Source organism: Eleutherodactylus coqui, chromosome 2 (genome assembly GCF_035609145.1).
Source record: "Eleutherodactylus coqui strain aEleCoq1 chromosome 2, aEleCoq1.hap1, whole genome shotgun sequence".
Lineage (NCBI taxonomy): Eukaryota > Metazoa > Chordata > Amphibia > Anura > Eleutherodactylidae > Eleutherodactylus > Eleutherodactylus coqui.
In genome coordinates, this window is record NC_089838.1 from 92,840,981 (window position 1) to 92,858,311 (window position 17,331).

A 17,331-nucleotide genomic window follows, 5' to 3' on the forward strand; every position below is an offset into this window, starting at 1 on the left:
AGCATTGTGACTGAACCCCTGAACAGGTCCAGATAGAGCCACTCACTGTTATTACTGAAACTTTGGTGTCCGTTTCACAAGCGCTCCATTCATTTCCTTTATAAGTGGAGTATAAAATAGCGTAGCCAACCACTTTATTCTGTACTCCAAATATAACGGAAGCAAATGGAGCCCCTATAAGACAGGTGGCCCCTGGTTCAGGAATGACAGTGAACAATGCCGTTACAATGCTGTCTCAGCACCTGTGATAGAACCCCCAGATGGAAACGCTCCCCTAACTGGCCATCAATCTCACTAATGACATCCATTCCCCGTAAGCCATGCTGATGAGACCTCTGTAATGCGGACCAATTCCCTGTCCTCGGCTCTGAGCCGCTCCCTGCATCCGCCTCCTGCAGGATGTCTGTAGCACATTACTGCCTGGACATCAATGTCACTATTGTAGCGGCTGAGCGTCCTCTACTCCATTAGAAGTCTGCGCACAATGTGTGCGAGTCGCTGAGCTCAGATTGTGTTGGTGATGATGCCCAGACAAGACACAACTATTCCCTTTGTTTCTGTGGTCTTGGCGGAGAATATTCATTAACCCTCGTTTATTCTATTTCCCTTATTTTTATCAGAAGTCTCAGATTTGGGTGCTGTTTGTTGCAGCCGTCCTTCATGTATAGAAGACAAACTATAGACTGTTCTAAAACAAGGCAAAGAAAGTGGAATGAGCCCAATAGACTAGTACATTCTCCTCGGACTGTCGCTACGATGTGTACTGCACGGTATGTGGCACTGCGGTGTGTAACGCTTCGGATTTTGTTTCCTAGGTACGATATTTGCCTATGGGCAGACTGGTACAGGCAAAACCTTCACAATGGAGGGGGTGCGAGCTGTTCCAGAACTAAGAGGGATCATTCCGAATTCATTCGCTCACATTTTTGGACATATAGCAAAAGCAGAAGGAGATACCCGGTAAGAGTCGCTTGGGAAGGTTTTTGTTTTTACCTAATGCCTATTCTCATTTATTGCAAGACATGAGCATGCTACAGACTGCCTGAAACTGGTCTCTTGTGGGTTATAAGCCTGCAGTTCAAATATTCCCATGATGCCGAGCTTTTTTACTGCTCGCTAAAACTAAACTTTTTTGTTTGTTTTTAAACGTACAGAATAGGCAATTCTAAGCATTTTTGCAGTAGGTTTTATTAGCATGTTTTGTACACTTTTTTATAGAACACCCCTATTTAGTTATGTAGCTAGGTGAAGAAAGCGCTGAGAAATCCATCCTCTCCTAACTATATAGCAGAAGGGGGCGCTCCAGCTGTGCCTGCACTGTTGTCTCTACCGCAGCTGCAGGCACAGCTGTTCCCATATAACACATTATTAATAAAGCCTGCTCTATATATTTTATTGATTCGTACAAACCTACTTGTATCTGGCCCCAGCACTGTGAGACCTGACAGCTTTCTCTAACCCCTTCCCACCCCAGGACATAAACTTGTGTCCTGGATGGGAAGATGTTCCTGTAAATAGACGTAAAATTACATTTTATGGATGGTGCGAGCTAGGAGGGTGAGGCTGTACTATCCGCAATGGGAGCTGATGTAATTGATAGCCAGCCTCCTGCTGTTAACCTCTTGCATGCTGCAATTTATGTTGATCGTGGCATGTAAAGGGTTCATAGAGGGATAGTGCTCCCTCTGTGAGGATCTGCCATGGCCTGTGATTGCTAGTGATTAATCATTTCAGTACAGAAGTACCACAATGTATTATAGGAGCGATCCTAGGATTGCAGGTTCAAGTCCCCTACAGGCACATAAAAAAATAAAAGAAAAATGGTTATGAGAATAAAAATGTTTTTGTTTTTTTTGCATACTTTCACCTCTTTAACAAAAATAAATAAGCAAAAAAAAAACCATTTGGTCTCTTTGTATCTGTAATGGCCCCTGTAATGAATTAAACACAATTTTTATCCTGTACGGCAAACGCTATTTTAAAAAAAAGTGAGCTAAAATGCTTTGTTTGTTCATTGCGCCTCCCAAACAAAATATAATAAAGGGAATCAAGAAACCCATATTAGTCCCAAAATGCTACAAATAAAAACTACAACTCGTCATGCAAAAGACAAGCCCTTATAGAGCTGTGTCGATGGAAAATAATAAAGTGATGGGACTTTGAATGCAGCGGTGCAAATAAAAATTTGCAAAAAAAAAGTTCTTATTGTGGAAAAACCTTAAAAATATATAATTTTGGTATTATCGTAATCGTACCAACTGACAGAAAAAAAATTATCATGTCATTTATGCTGCATGATTAACGCTGTAAAAAAAATCTAAAAAAAACAATGGCAGACTTGCCCTCCCAAAAATTTTTTTTATAAAAGTTATGCAATGCACAATATGTACCCACAGAAAAACGAGCCATCATAGGGCCATGCTGACCGAAGGTTAAAAAAGTTATAGCTTTCGAAAAGTGGAGATTAATATCCCTAAAAAATGTTGTGTCCTTAGGTCTGAAAAAGGCCATGTCACTGAGGGGTTAAAGAAAAAACATAACATTTTACTCCATAAGTCTTTCTTCACACACTTTTTCCGGGCATTTTCCATGTTCTAAGAAGAATCCTATTCAAAAATGTTAGAAAGATAATGCCAAACCCACAGCCTGCTGCAGCTACAAAGAACGCCACTGACTCTAAAATAAAAACCACGAGCTGACTGCAGCACATAGAATACTTCCATATGGCTTTCAGCTGACATCTGCATCTGACTGCAGTGTTTTTACCTAAAAGAAAAAAGTGTCAAAAAGGAACACCAAAGACGCAGCGTTTCTTTTAAAGATGCTCTGTGCGCAGTCACCCTGTAGAGGATCAGTCCACTTCTAAGGGAGATGAGATACATAAAATGTTACTAGGACTTTACTTATCTTGAACCAATTTTAGCTTCGGGTATTTTTCAGACTGTAGGACGCCCCTGATTGGCACGCAAACGGGCTTAGATAACAGAAGATAAAGGAAATCTAGTTCATCCTGATTAACTTCCCTTATGGTCTAAAGAAGTGAAGGTGTCATGAGTTTTAGAGATCTAAGGCTAAAGAAGAGTTCTTATATATTGCCCTGCTGGCCTAGTGTAAGTAGGAGGTTTCTACCAGGTGGTTTACTTATGTCCTTGGGGATCCAGCAGTTTGTCCTGGCTGAAAACTGATTGGGTTTAGCTTCCCTTTCTGTCCTGGTCTGATAATACATGCAGAGAGGACTGTGCGAGTGTGAACAACTGGACAGTTCTCTCTGCGACATGTTTAGCTTCCCTTTCTGCTTTTGCAGTAAACCTGTAGTTCAGTGCCTGTCCAGAAGAGCAAGAGGACTGGGGGGCTATAAACAGTCACACAGTGGTGAGCTCTGCTGGTTCAGTAAGGAAGTGATCAGGGGGGTCTGGTGTTGCTGGACCACCTTGTCTCTGGAGTATGTAATGCAGGAACTTTTTTTTTTTTTTTGCAAGATTTTTTTTTTGCTTGCTAAAAAATAGGTCTGAAAAATACACTGCAGGTTTATTATTTTTTCCATGCATGCTCAGAGCTCAATTCTGCTGAATTCCAGTTTGGAGAGCCTTGTAATGTGGGAACTCGAGGCCTGTGTACTACATACAGTTGTCTGTTCCATCAGCTGCAGTGTAAGTTGTGGTTTTCTTAAACTGAGTGCTTGTATTCTAGGTTCCTCGTCAGAGTGTCTTATTTGGAAATTTATAATGAGGAAGTACGTGATTTACTTGGGAAGGACCAAACTCAAAGATTGGAGGTAAGGATAGCGTAAAAATATACAGGAAATAACTTTTCTTTATGGGATTCTGCAAAATGCTTCAGCTTAGACTCAGCAAAGCTTGCTGTAGACAGCCCAATGCTGGTTAAACATGTATTGCCTATCTGCAGGATGGATGATAGATGTTTAATCATTGGGGTCCCACCACTGGTACCACCAGGGATCACAAGAATAACACATCCAGAAACTTGAAGGAATGGACTGGCTGTACACAGGCTTGACTGCCACTCCATTCACTCCTGTGGGACTCATCTGAGCAATGTCCTCCGCTGTCTCCTTGACCTGCCTTTAAAGGGAACCTGTTATCAACCATCAGCACCGTAAACTAAGTTCTGGTACTTTATAGTTTAGATGACGGTGAGTCCGGGGAGCCTCCTTTCATACTCAACCGGTCTCTTGTGGAATGAATAAGCAATTGGACAGGAATAGTGTTGTGCTTGCTGGGTCCTCCCTGGGGAGTTCCTCCAGCCTGGTGATTGGGAAGGGGGCTCACTGGACGGGAGTTCATTGAGTGGAACACAGATTATTGTTGAAAATGTTTATTTTATATATACACAGGAAAGAGAACTATTTGTTCTGATGGAGGCAGACATTAAGTCTGGTGATGTTAAATATGTCTCTGTTCACAATGCTTTTTTGTTACTGCTTACAGTTCAATATTCTTTATTTAAAATCTGATTGTAATTTTCGTGAAAGTGTAATGAAATCCGTGTAATGAAATGCAGGCAGCGAATTGGGCACTTCGCATTTATCATTTAGTTTCAGCAAGACTAAAAATCCTCATTGCCTCGTTCACTTCTGGTTGCAACTAAACACGTTTCTCGCTTCATGTTTCACAAATGAATGTGAGCACATAAGCCCCCTATCCACGGCGTTCCGGTACCCGGAGGCGGATCTCCACCGCGGGAGCCGCCGCCCGGGAGCAGGAACTGGCAGACGAATCTCCGCCGGTCAGCCTATCTCAATGATTCTCTGCTCGTGAACACGGGGACGGCGCTTTCCATAGCAATGCTATGGAAAGCTTCACACGGCATTATTCGGCATAGACAGGGGGCCTAAGTGAGAAGTGAGCGATTCTCAACAATGATCTGCCTGTCTAAACAGGCTGAACGGGCTCGATCGAGTTGGAGGTGACGTCACCTGCCTGTTCAAACAAGAATTGGCTCTTCTAAAAGGCGTAGTGATCTTTTACTCTGGTGGCTTACCATTTTTGCCCTCTCTGCTATTTGCCCTCTCTGCTATTTGTAACATTACACCATGTAGTACTCGGTCCCCCAGAGCAGCAGCCGCTTCTCTCTGCATTTTGCCACTCTGACTAATAAAGCCCCCTTTGTCCACAGGGCATATAGACAAGAGTGGTCCGGATGGGGTAACCCCTAAAATAAACTTAGTTGGCGTACTGTCTTTTGTTTCCTCGTATGTGTTTCTGCACAGTACTGAATGCCATTTGCCATTGATTTTGTGTTAGATTTTGTTTGTTGCTGGACAGTTTGATACGCTGTAGCGGTAGTAGATTTACATGCCACCATTGAGCTATCTTTTACTACAAGCGTAGCAGTTACTTATTATGTTGAAGTATGTTGATATACATGACCTATTAATAAGAAGCACTTTGTCTTAGGTTAAAGAGCGACCTGACGTTGGAGTTTACATTAAGGACCTATCTGGGTACGTTGTAAATAATGCTGACGATATGGACCGGATCATGACTCTGGGGCACAAAAATCGTAAGTTCTACCTGTGAATACCAGCTTGATTGGAGCTACAGCATTTTGAAGTATTTTAATATAGATCTTCTATGTGATTTGTATGCGAGGGAGAAACTGCCATGTGTGATTGTGCCTGTTCAGGTTTTTCTTTATTGTAATGCTAATTAGCACATCCTATAGGGTGCTAGATTGTTGATCAGTGCAATTAGCGCTAAGCTGTATGCCCGTTAGTACGCACTGTGCATTGGGCATAGAGGGGGTGTAGCACAGTCATGTATGTACACTGAATGATCACAGCTGGGGTGTGACATCTTGTGATCAGTAAAGAGGTACAACGTGATGATCTGCTCTCAGATAATGTGCTGACCTCTCCTCTGCGCATCCGTCATGGATAAACGTGGGGACTTGAGTGACTTGGACTGCGGGCAGATTGTTGGTGCTGGAGGTGTGGGGTCCGTATTTCTGAAGCAGTTGCACTTGTTGGCTGTTCCTGAACCATAGTATCAGGAGTCTGAACCATGGGCAGAAAGCCAACAGAAGATCAGTCGGTGATAGGCCACGTATGGTTGATCCTAGAAGGAAACGTCAGATGGCACGTCTGGTATCTCAGCTATAGTGTGTCATAATGGACCAACTGACCCAGCAGTACAGCAGGGAAGTTGCGCAGATTTCCACAATGCCCATGCGGTGTACCATGTGTTGACTGCGGTTCATTTGCCAGAGACTGACAGGGGTGCCCCTGATGACGCCTCACATGGGCCCAGAAAAGATGTCGGTGGATCTTGGACACATGACAGAAAATTGTCTTGAGAGTGACAGGTCCCGCTTCCTGCTCAACCATATGGATGGCCAGCTCCACATCTGTCATTCAGACCATGAAGCCATATTCCCGGGGTGTACTCTTGGGTTACAACAAGCTGGTGGTGGCGGAGTGTTTTGCTAGCATGGCCTAGGGCTGTTGGTTGTCATACCACAATCCTTGAATCACTTAGCTGTACAAACTGGCCATACATGTCCAGTGACAGCGGGCGAAGGGCGAACAATCTTTCTGTACACTTTCTTTCATGAACAAAAGCAATTTATCTTCAGAAAGGCCTCCTGCAGACCGGCGGAAATTCCACAGAGGGCGGTATTTTCTGAGGGATCCGGAGGCGGACGCAATGTGTATAGGCAACTTAACAGCATGACTAGTATTTCCAGACCCCCGCACCCACAGATCTGCTCCTCCTCAGTACATTTTCTCATGGTGTCTTTATTCTGCGGAAGTGCTAAGATATAAGACTATATACATTTGGTATTGCTTTAATAATATCCATTCACAGAAGATATTTAACGCATGGTTATTATTGCGCAATAATAATGAAACTAAAAAAACGGTACTCTAATAATTTGAAAATTGCTGTTTTTTTTTACATTGCCCACACAAAAAAGAAATGCATGAGAATTTTTCCCTGCATTTCATGTACCCCAATATGGTGCCATTAAAAAATACAAGTCCTCCTGCGAAAAATTAGTCCATATACAGCTAAATCAAAGGAAGACCTCAAATGGTTTCACACTTGGAACCCAGAGATGTACAAATGTGCTGTCACCTCGAGGCCCAAAATGGCCGTGACCTGAAAGGGTTAACGCTGTGCTTATTTTTCTTGCTCATTAACAGTTTGCAACCCAATTTTGGATTCAGGGTTTCCTAGGGGGCTTTCTCTTTCTGCCATTATACAATGGCACCATCTGCTGGCTAGAGCCAGCACTGCGGTATGGGACATGCTGGAGAGGCCCCCAACAACAGAGCGGCCAGTAGTATACAGTAAGAATACCCTGCCGGATGTCTTCTGACATCGGAGCTGTACAGCCTTCAATCAGAATGCCTGAAGACGTCAGACAGTGGATTGGAAAGAGTTAGAGGGATTCCGTTGTGCTGCACAAACTACAGGCAGCATGGATGTGAGACAGATGTTTGTTGCCCCCGTGTATGTTTTATAGTGAAACTCTGCAGAGTTTCAGAATAAACCCACTTTGAAGTTTGAGTTGGAACAGAGCTGCAGGTCATTCAGCCACCCCATCCTGCTCCTCCCCACCTGCTGTCCGTCGACTGACCGCTCTCTCCCCTTCTGTGTATGGGAACAGAGCTGTCACTGCATGATGCGTGCATGGAGAGGCCAGCGCAGCCCGTCCCCGTGACTCAAAGCTGAGTCAAATTTCAGAAATTTTTTTTTTTTTTTTTTAAACACTGAGGTGTTTCAAAGAAAGTATACACATTGGCAATTGGCATATCTGCCCCGGGTTCCTGTGCCTGTGGTTGGAGCAGCATGACCTGACGATAAAATCCCTCTAATTGTACCTAGCCATAAACTGTTGTTCTCTTTCCACAGGTTCGGTTGGAGCCACAAACATGAATGAGCACAGCTCCCGCTCACACGCCATATTCACCATCACTATAGAGTGCAGCGAGAAAGGCACAGATGGCAATATCCATGTGCGAATGGGGAAGTTACATCTTGTAGACTTGGCGGTATGTAGAATCCCAGATTTGGATAATTCTTCAGTTTACTGAATGCACGGTTATATTTACAAAGGCGAGTGCGCTACCAGAGAAAATCAGACCGCTATCGCACTCGTAAACGGTTTGTTGTTGTTATCGTTGCTGTGATTGTGATGCATTGCTGTAAATGCAATTTTTCGGACCTGTGAAAAAAATTGCATGTTGTTCCAATTGTTAAAATGGGGGGAAAAACGCATTGCACTCGTATGCAAACTGCATGGCATGTTAGTGCATTGTGTATTTTTTTTTCCTTTTTTTTTTTTTTCTATTCCCCCCCCCCCCCCCCTTCATCCAACTTAATGGGCAATTCATGAACAGAATTGCTCAAAAATCGGACATGCTGCGCATTGGTTTTTTTTATCTCGTGCGGAAAAATAATTTGCTTACCTAAATTAACCCATTAAAAACAATGGGTTCTTTTCACAAGCGACTTCTGTGCATCTTGCAATGCACATAAACTGCGTGTGACCCTCGCCTGTGTAACATCGCTACAAAACGCATGTATGTGAAGCCCATGGTTTCCAAATGGTTCTTTCTTATGAGAGATGTATTGTAGCCTGGTACATTGCGGGAATACAAAAAATGTGGCCTGCTCTATACAGCTGCGATCTGCTATTTTGTAGCCCCTGTTTCCCTATGGAGCCTCTTTGTTTATCGCATCACGTAGCACGAACTTGCGATTTTCGTGCAATGCAATTTTAACATTAGAAAGTCCTATTCACTTTCTCACTATAAAATCGTAGCGACGCAATGCTACGTTTCCTAACAAAAAAAACATCATTGATGCTACAAAATCATGTGTACATAACAGCGATACCGCAGCGATTTTGTAGCAGCGGTATCACTGTCACCTGTGTGAGAGAGGCCTGAAAGCCAAGATTTGACCAGATAGAACTGGAGTTACAGCCATTTGAAGTGGGGTGAGGAATATTGAAAGCTGTGTGTGGACAGCTGCATCTACGTGTTTTTGCAGAAAAAAAATAAATTTCTTTTTCCCCATTACGCAATGCTTTAAATATTAAAAAAAAATAAAAAGAACCAAAAAAGCCACATGATTGGTATATTCGCATCTGTAAGAACTAGTACTATAAAATATTACATTATTTATCCAACACAGTAAATTCCATTGGAAAGAAAAAGGATTTTCCCATTTTAATGTGACTGTTATATCTCAATAACGTATATATTTTTCTCTTGCTTCCTCAGGGTTCAGAAAGACAAGCCAAGACAGGAGCAACTGGACAAAGACTGAAAGAAGCCACAAAAATTAATTTGTCTCTTTCCACACTGGGCAATGTCATCTCTGCTTTGGTCGATGGAAAAAGCACTCATGTGCCGTACAGGAACTCCAAGCTCACTAGATTGCTGCAGGATTCTTTGGGTGGAAATTCTAAGACCATGATGGTAGGAGTCGTTGACTTTGCTTACAGACAACGGATTCAAGTAGCACATAATATCCAGGTCTAGCGCAGTGGAGTTTATTGCCTATCCCTGGTGGTCTAGGGTAGTAAAGGGGTTATCCAGGCAACCTTTTTTTTTACCCCGGATAACACCTTTAATTTCTAATCCTGCAAGGGAAATGTAGTAGTTAATGCCAGCATCCTTAGTGGTCTGTGGCAATAAAGGGGTTAGTGTCATCATTTCAGATTTATTTTCACCTTCCATCTGACCCATTATCAGCACAATTCCATTGAAAAACAAACTGAAATCTTTTGGGGTGGAAAAATAATAACAAAACTAAGATAATGTGGTTGTATAAGTGTGAACATCCTTTATATTTGGGGATGGGGTTGTGTTCAGAAGTAGCCAATCACATTTAAACTCCTGATAAATAGTATTTATCAGGAGTTTAATCAGTTTTATCAGTTATCTGTCAGTACTCCGCTGCCGTTATTACAGGGATTCTGATCTACCCCATATAAAGTTCAGCTCTTCTAGGAGGATTTTCCTGACATTTCTTTAGTTGCATTTTTCAGTAAAGGCCGTAAAGCGTTTACAACACATCAAAGGGATTTGATTGTTGAAAGGTATCAGTCAGAAGAAGAGGATCAAAACCTTTCAGTGGCCTTACATATACCTGGGAACACCGTGAAGATGGTCATCAAGGATTGGATTACATTTGGCACAAGGTGCATTACCAAGAACTGGATGTCTCTCAAAAATTGATGAAAAGACCGAAAGAAAATTGGTCCGGTAGGCTGCCAAGAGGCCTACAGCAACATTAAAGGAGCTGCAAGTATTTCTGGCAAGTACTGGTTGTGTAGTGCATGTGCCGACCATCTCCCGTATTATTCATATGTCTGGGCTGTGGGGTAGAGTGGCAAGATGGAAGCCTTTTCTAACACAGAAAAACATCCATGCTTTGCTATAACCTACATCAAGTCTGCTAAAAGTATGTGGAAGAGCAAGTCATGGTCTGATGAGACCAAGGAGGAACTTTTTGGCCATAATTCCAAAAGGTATGTTTGGTACAAAGTCAACATTGTACATCACCAGAAGAACACGATACCCGCAGTGAGGATGGTGGAGACAGCATTATGCTTTTAGGGGCTGCTTTTCTGCTCCTGCAACTGGGGCTTTAGTCAAGGTGGAGGGAATTCTGAATAGTTCCAAATATCAGTCCATTTTGGCACAAAACCTTCAGGCCTCTACTAAAAAGCAAACCTCCAAATCAACAAAAGGATGGCTTCGCCAGAAGAAGATCAAAGTTTTGGAATGGCTCCTCCAGAGCCCATTGAAGATCGGTGGGTGACCTGAAGAGAGCGCTACACACGAGATGTCCTCGTTATCTGACGGATTTAGAGCGCTTTTGCAAGGAAGAGTGGGCAAAGATTGCCAAGTCAAGATTGCCATGCTGATAGACACCTACTGAAAAAGACTGAATGCTGTCAAAGGGTTCATCAACAAAGTATTAGTTTAAGGGTGTGCATATTTATCCAACCACATTTTAGTGTTTTGTTGTTTTTTTTTAAATTTTCCACTCTAAAAGATTTGATTTTGTACAGATAATAGCGGGTCACATCGGAGGTGGAAATACATCGGAAGTGAATCATCTTTGAGAGATTTTTAAACGTGACATTTTAGCGGGGGTGCGTAGACCTTTTATAGCCACTGTGTATAATATAGATATATATTTTTATTATAATGTTTTTGTTATTATATGTATTTTTTTCATCCTGTCCTGCCTTACAGTGTGCAAACATTGGCCCAGCAGATTACAATTATGATGAAACAATCAGCACTCTCCGTTATGCAAATAGAGCGAAAAATATCAAGAATAAAGCCAGAATTAATGAAGATCCCAAAGATGCACTTTTACGACAGTTTCAGAAAGAAATTGAAGAACTTAAAAAGAAACTTGAAGAAGGTAAAAAGTAAATTGGTATCTGAGAATGAATAACGGATATTGTGCTAAAAAGTGAATGAAATATCATTCGTTCTGCTTGTTTAGGGGAGGAAATCTCTGGCTCTGATGAAAGTGGTACAGATGAAGATGATGATGAGGATGGGGAGATTGGGGAAGATGGAGAAAAGAAGAAAAGACGAAAAGGTAAGATCCCAACAAATAAATCCACATGCAACTTTCTTTGTATCACCTTTGCACTTGTCCTGACCTGTGAAAAAAATGAGTGCTATCATGTTATCTTGCAGCATATATCCAACTATTTACATAATGGGAGAACTCCAGTCAAATCTACTTTACTAACTAGGGGATCACCCACTGACAGAGGTGTATTTTCCCTCGGGTACATTTAGACACAAAGATGATTGCTCAAAAGATGGCTTTTCAGCGATCATTTAGCATAATCTACAAATTGGTACTATTGCCTATTAGTACCAATTAGTAGTGTCTTAGCTGCCAGGAGCTGAATGTATTCAGATGACCGCCCGCTCTTCTCTGAATAAATTCCTTTTGTTCTGCTGGCGGGGCTGACAGCTGACACAATGTAGTCAGCAGTTCTCAGTGGTATCTGGGCAGAGCACAGCATGTGGTCCATCTTATCAGCTGTTCTGCTGAACTGAAATTCATCGTTTGGCAGAAAACCGAAAGATGGGCTCATTTACACGCAACGATTATCGCTGTAAAGACGGCTTTTGAGCAATAATCGTTTTGTCTAAATGGGCCTTTCCTTTCGACAACCATAATGATTTCTTTTGGTTTTAATTTAAAAATTCCGTGCTGGTAAACGGTATATTCCAGCCCTTCTTTATTATATAGGGAAAATGATAACTAGTCTGTTATCTGTATGCAATATACACTCTTGTGTATTTAAGTATTGGTAGCTATTAACAGGAGCAGGCCCCTTGTGTACTACATATATAATACAAAAGGGCCCTTTATGCTAATTGTGATGGTATCCAAAAGAGACAACTCATTTTTGATGTTCATTCACTTTAGGACATTAAGAGTTAGTAAATGGGGAGGCGAAAAGCTATAAAGATAGCTGACTGATTTCACTGGTTGTTGGGTAATGGTACAGGACTTACTAGCAGCTGGTCCACTGAGAAAGCTACACTCATAGCGGGCAGGTCCTATCAGTCAGTGTTATATTTGGGCTATGTCCACATATTCCATGTCGGCACTGAAACTCCACTACAAAGCAGAATACGGTGCAAGCAAATGACATTTTAACAAGCCCCATTCACAAACAGTGTAAATAATCTGCTGCAGATTCTAGAGCAGTGTTTCCAAAATCCAGTCCTCGGGGACCCCAACAGGTGCACAGGTGATGTAATTCTTGTCGGTGCCTCAGACATTGCCGCAGGGGTTCTTACTATAGGATAGCCTGAAAACATGACATGTTGGTCCCTGAGGATTAGAGTTGGGGAACACTGTTCTAGACATAGGGCACACTGCAGATTTGAAAATGTGGAGTATCTGCATTTGGTGAAATCTGTGACCAAATCTGCAGAGAAATCCACTACAAAGCTCTTTTACAGCTTCTGTTAACTCTTTGCTGCATACTGACCTAGCCAAGACATTAGCGTTTGTTCCCTGTAGTCAGTATATTAGGTGTGTGGAACTCCAGAGTTGACCCTGATTTGGAGATTAAGAAGTAATACTCCTAATGTTCCAGTGACTGTAAACTGGTTGCTGCCTACACATGGGGATGGTGCATATGTCTGACTGAGTGAACTTTGTCTTATGATCTATCTCTTTAGACTTGCGTAAAGGAAAGTTTCACCTTAAAACAAAAGTAAGAACACTGATGATGATATGACAGAATCCGATACATCTGTTAGTCTCCATAGTTTAAATTCTGACAGCGGAATTTAAATTCCATGATCAATGTTCAGGGGTCCCGAAGGGTGCTGTGCGGTTGCCATGGCTGCTGGGGGCCTTCTGAAATCCCCCATGGCAGACTGCCTATCAGATCATGGTATAATGTAATGCCATGATGCTATTGCATTTACATCCTACTGCAGGAGCGATCAAACCACCACAAGTTTATGTCCCCTATTGAGACTAAACAAAAACGAAAAAATTAGTTTAAAAAAAAAAAAAAGAAGTTATAAAATTTGATTATTTTTTTTTCTTTTAATCTTTTAGACATATTTCTAAGAAAAAATGTAATAAAAAATTATCAAAAAGTTGTATGTACTCCCAAACCGTACCAATAGAAATTACAGGACATCCAGCAAAAAACAAGCCCTCGCACAGCTAAGTTGATAGGGAAATTTTTTTTTTCTAGTTAAGCACAGATGCAATTGAATGGGTGGGGTTTACCTGTGTAACGCCCTCCTCCATTGTATACACTCCCATGTTATTAGGTGTACGTTTATTGTATACATAGATGGACTGAATGTATGTCATACATCTGGATTCATCTGTCCACTGATTGCCGCTCTGTAAAATGGTGTATACAGTATAAGTTTCGTGGTGGTAGGCATTCAGTATCATGATACATAAACCTGTCACAAGTAGACTTTGCCATTTGTAGTAACCTTTTTGTATACAAATGTGTAAGTCTGATGTATAGTTCACAGTTGAGAAGTCGGACATCGGCTGCAGGTAAAAAGATGAGCATGAATATACTCCCTGCTTAATAATTAAATTTTCCTTTTAGAATATGTCATTTTAATTTTTTTCAAACAAACCGTATCCGGTATATATTTACAGCTGGTGTCGTTTGTGTCAGCTGACCTATTTAATTGTATCACTTCCACAAATATTCTGTTTAAAACCTAAAAGTTTTTTTGTAAATTAATGACTGAGCACTAAAGTTACCATGATATTAGATTTTCCCATAGGTAACAAGAACTACGGTGCATGGGGAATGAGCCACACGGACAAAGGGCAGATACACACTGGGTGACACTAGAATGTATGGGAGTTTTCACTATAGGCTGTATGTCTCTACTTTTGGTTAAATACTAGAATTCCGTGTTAAAATCTTCCGCATTGCTGTTAATTGGGGTATGCAACCACAGAGGTGTCCACTTTTTCAATTGATCCGCCTCAAAAATCTTGTAAAAATCCACACAAAAATGGTGTAAGCTATGGCTGTTTTTGGTTCGGATCTGCACTAAAAGTTGCAGAAGGGATTATGCTGTGGATTTTGGTTCTGATCCGCAATGTGTGAACGTACCCTTAGGGATATGTTCACATGGTGAATTTGCCACAACAAATTCCTTTGTCTGAACATACCCGTAGAGGAGACGCTTTTGTGTTTTCTCTTCTTTTCTGACTGTTACAATGTAAAAATGCTCATACACATTAGACTAAAGTTGATGAAAATAGATGATTTTGACCAAAACGGTCATTCCTCTGGTGAAATGTAACAATGCCTGATGACTGTCATAGTCTGGAAAGAAGTCAGTCACATTTGAATTTTTCATCCACAAACGATTTTTCTGTGAAAGATTGTTTCTGTTAAGGCCCATTTACATGTAACGATTATTGCTCAAAATTCAATCAAACAACCCAAAATGAGCGATAATCGTTAAACGTAAACGCAGGCATCATGCACTTTTCATCTGAATGATGATTTTAAGGTGAACTTAAAATCCATAGTTCAGCTGCAGCGAGATGAAATGTCTCTCAATAGACCGCATGCTGTGTTCTCCACAGTAGTCGGGAGATTAAATTGTAACCTGTTGGCAACCCCTATGAGAACAATGCAGCTGTGTGTACAGCTGGGTGTGTGATTAATCACAAGCTGGGCTCTGCAAACAGCTTCTGGAGGCCCTTTTACATGCAAATGAAGACGATGATAAAGTGTTAATGGCAATTTGTGGCCATTAACACTTTATGCTAAAAGATCGCTAAAACTATCAATCATTTTAAAGATTATCTTTGCGTGTAAATGGGCTTTTACAGTGTCCTCTAATAAACATACCATTGAAGAAAATCCGGAGTCAGAATGAGAAATTTGTCCCATTGTTTCATTAATATCATGTTTGATTCTGACAGCTGCTAATGTTCCAGAAAGATTCCAGAGCGTTTTTGAAAAAATGTGCCTAGGAAAATAGTTTTTCGTCCAGCATCATTGGCCAGCTTGAACAATTCTAATGTCCATTATGGACTAAAACATGTGGTGTTGCATCCGTGAAATGATCGTTCACGAGACAATGTTGTTCAACCATCAGCCTACTTCTATCTAATGTGTATGGCCACTGTAAGATGCTGGCTGTTTCTTCAAGCATATAGTAGTTATCATTTAAAATATTATTTTTTAATCTACAGAACAGTTGATTTTTTTTCTAATATATTTAACAGCTTTAGGATGCTTTTAATTGAAAATCACTATTGCACTGCTGCCGACTCATATTTAGCTATGCAGCTGAGGAAAGCTGGTGGGAAAATCCATTTTCAGCTGAATACAGCCAGTTAGGGCTCATTCATGTGACTGTGATTTTGGCATGTAACTGAAACACGGTGAATGGAGTCAATGAAAGTCAATGGAATTTTATTCATCTGTTCACATTAGCGTGTAAACCCTGCCTGTGGGTACACACGAGAAAAAGGTCACAGCATTTGCATAACACGCAACGTTGGCCCCATGCTTTTATATGGGCAGCATATGCAACACTGTATATACGCAATACATTGCGGGGTTGCTTATGAATCGCTGCTTGTACACAATAGATTGCATATGAGCAGCGATTCATAAGCAACCCCGCTATGAAACAGAGCAGGGAGTTTAAAAAAGTCACACTGCACATGACCGCGTGCGTGGGATATGCAGTCATGCGCAGTGCACTCGCTGCCATAGGCGGTCTCTGCCGGCTCACACTGACCGGTAAAACGTGTGGTACTCCCTCAGCTTTTTACAGATACACTCGTGTGAACTGCATGCCTGCAGACTGCTGTCTCTGTTATCTTATCTCTCTGGCTGTGAAGAAGAGCTGAACATGTCCAGGTATGAAATCCCTGTGATTGCTTCCTCATGGAAGAAGGGGCGTACACTTTCCTACAGGTTATAGAGCAAGACATACTTACCTTGACATTGTTTAACTGTGCCTAAAAGGTGGAAGTTGGCTTCACTAAACCCTAAAGATTCCATGAAACCGTTGCTTTCCATTGGAGATTGCACACTCTTGCAGAAAGAAGGTCGCCTCACTTTGTCATCTGGTTTCAGGGCTGTAATAATTGCAATCTGTAGGGTTAACATCGCAAACATTTGCGCAGAATCCCCCACGCAGTCCGCTGCAGGATGTTTAATTCTCTGTTTGCTGTGATGGTGGATTTCTGTGAACTTCGTATTAAACTTGCTGAATTATTGCAGTATATTGTAAATACAATATACTGTAATACTGAAGTACTACAGTGTATTGTATAAGTGATTGAACACTCAAGTTTAGGTCCCCTATGAGACCTTAAAAGGAGGGGAAAGAAGTAAAAATAAATAAAATAAAGATTTTTTTTTTGTTTGAGGCCCCAGAAGCTAAAGTTTGACAAGCCATGATCGAAAGGACAAAGTGATAATATAGTGAATTTGGAAGTGTGTGCAGTGCCCCTACTGTTTACCATCATATGGGATTTCACCTTATTGATGACATCTAGTATATCCCGCGACATATCTTTTTAAAGGTTAAAGCCTGGCTGCTTTCCAAATCAACCATAATTTATGATTATTTGTGTTTTGAGGTGACTTAAAGGGCCACTCTGGCGAAAAAGCCTTTTTCCATCCCTGCCTCATCACTTAATTGGCTGTCACTCTCTGGATGCCTCCTATGTATATTGCAATCACTTCCATGCAGTGCAGACTCCTGTATGATGCTTATCAGGCACCATCTTGCTGCTTGAATTTCTCCCTACTTTCATTTTCACTATTCTCTGC

The 17,331-nt window shown here is 41.4% G+C and overlaps 1 protein-coding gene across 2 annotated transcripts in view; it reads left to right on the forward strand.

The window, feature by feature from the left end:
- Window positions 1–17,331, forward strand: part of KIF3A (kinesin family member 3A) — a 63,961-nt gene that overhangs the window by 5,933 nt on the left and 40,697 nt on the right. For both annotated transcript variants that reach the window (XM_066591215.1, XM_066591213.1), the window contains 7 exons: window positions 816–960; window positions 3,691–3,775; window positions 5,418–5,523; window positions 7,878–8,017; window positions 9,254–9,451; window positions 11,240–11,414; window positions 11,499–11,597. In XM_066591215.1, the coding sequence (XP_066447312.1) occupies window positions 816–960; window positions 3,691–3,775; window positions 5,418–5,523; window positions 7,878–8,017; window positions 9,254–9,451; window positions 11,240–11,414; window positions 11,499–11,597 (948 nt within the window). The remainder of the gene's footprint in view (window positions 1–815; window positions 961–3,690; window positions 3,776–5,417; window positions 5,524–7,877; window positions 8,018–9,253; window positions 9,452–11,239; window positions 11,415–11,498; window positions 11,598–17,331) is intronic.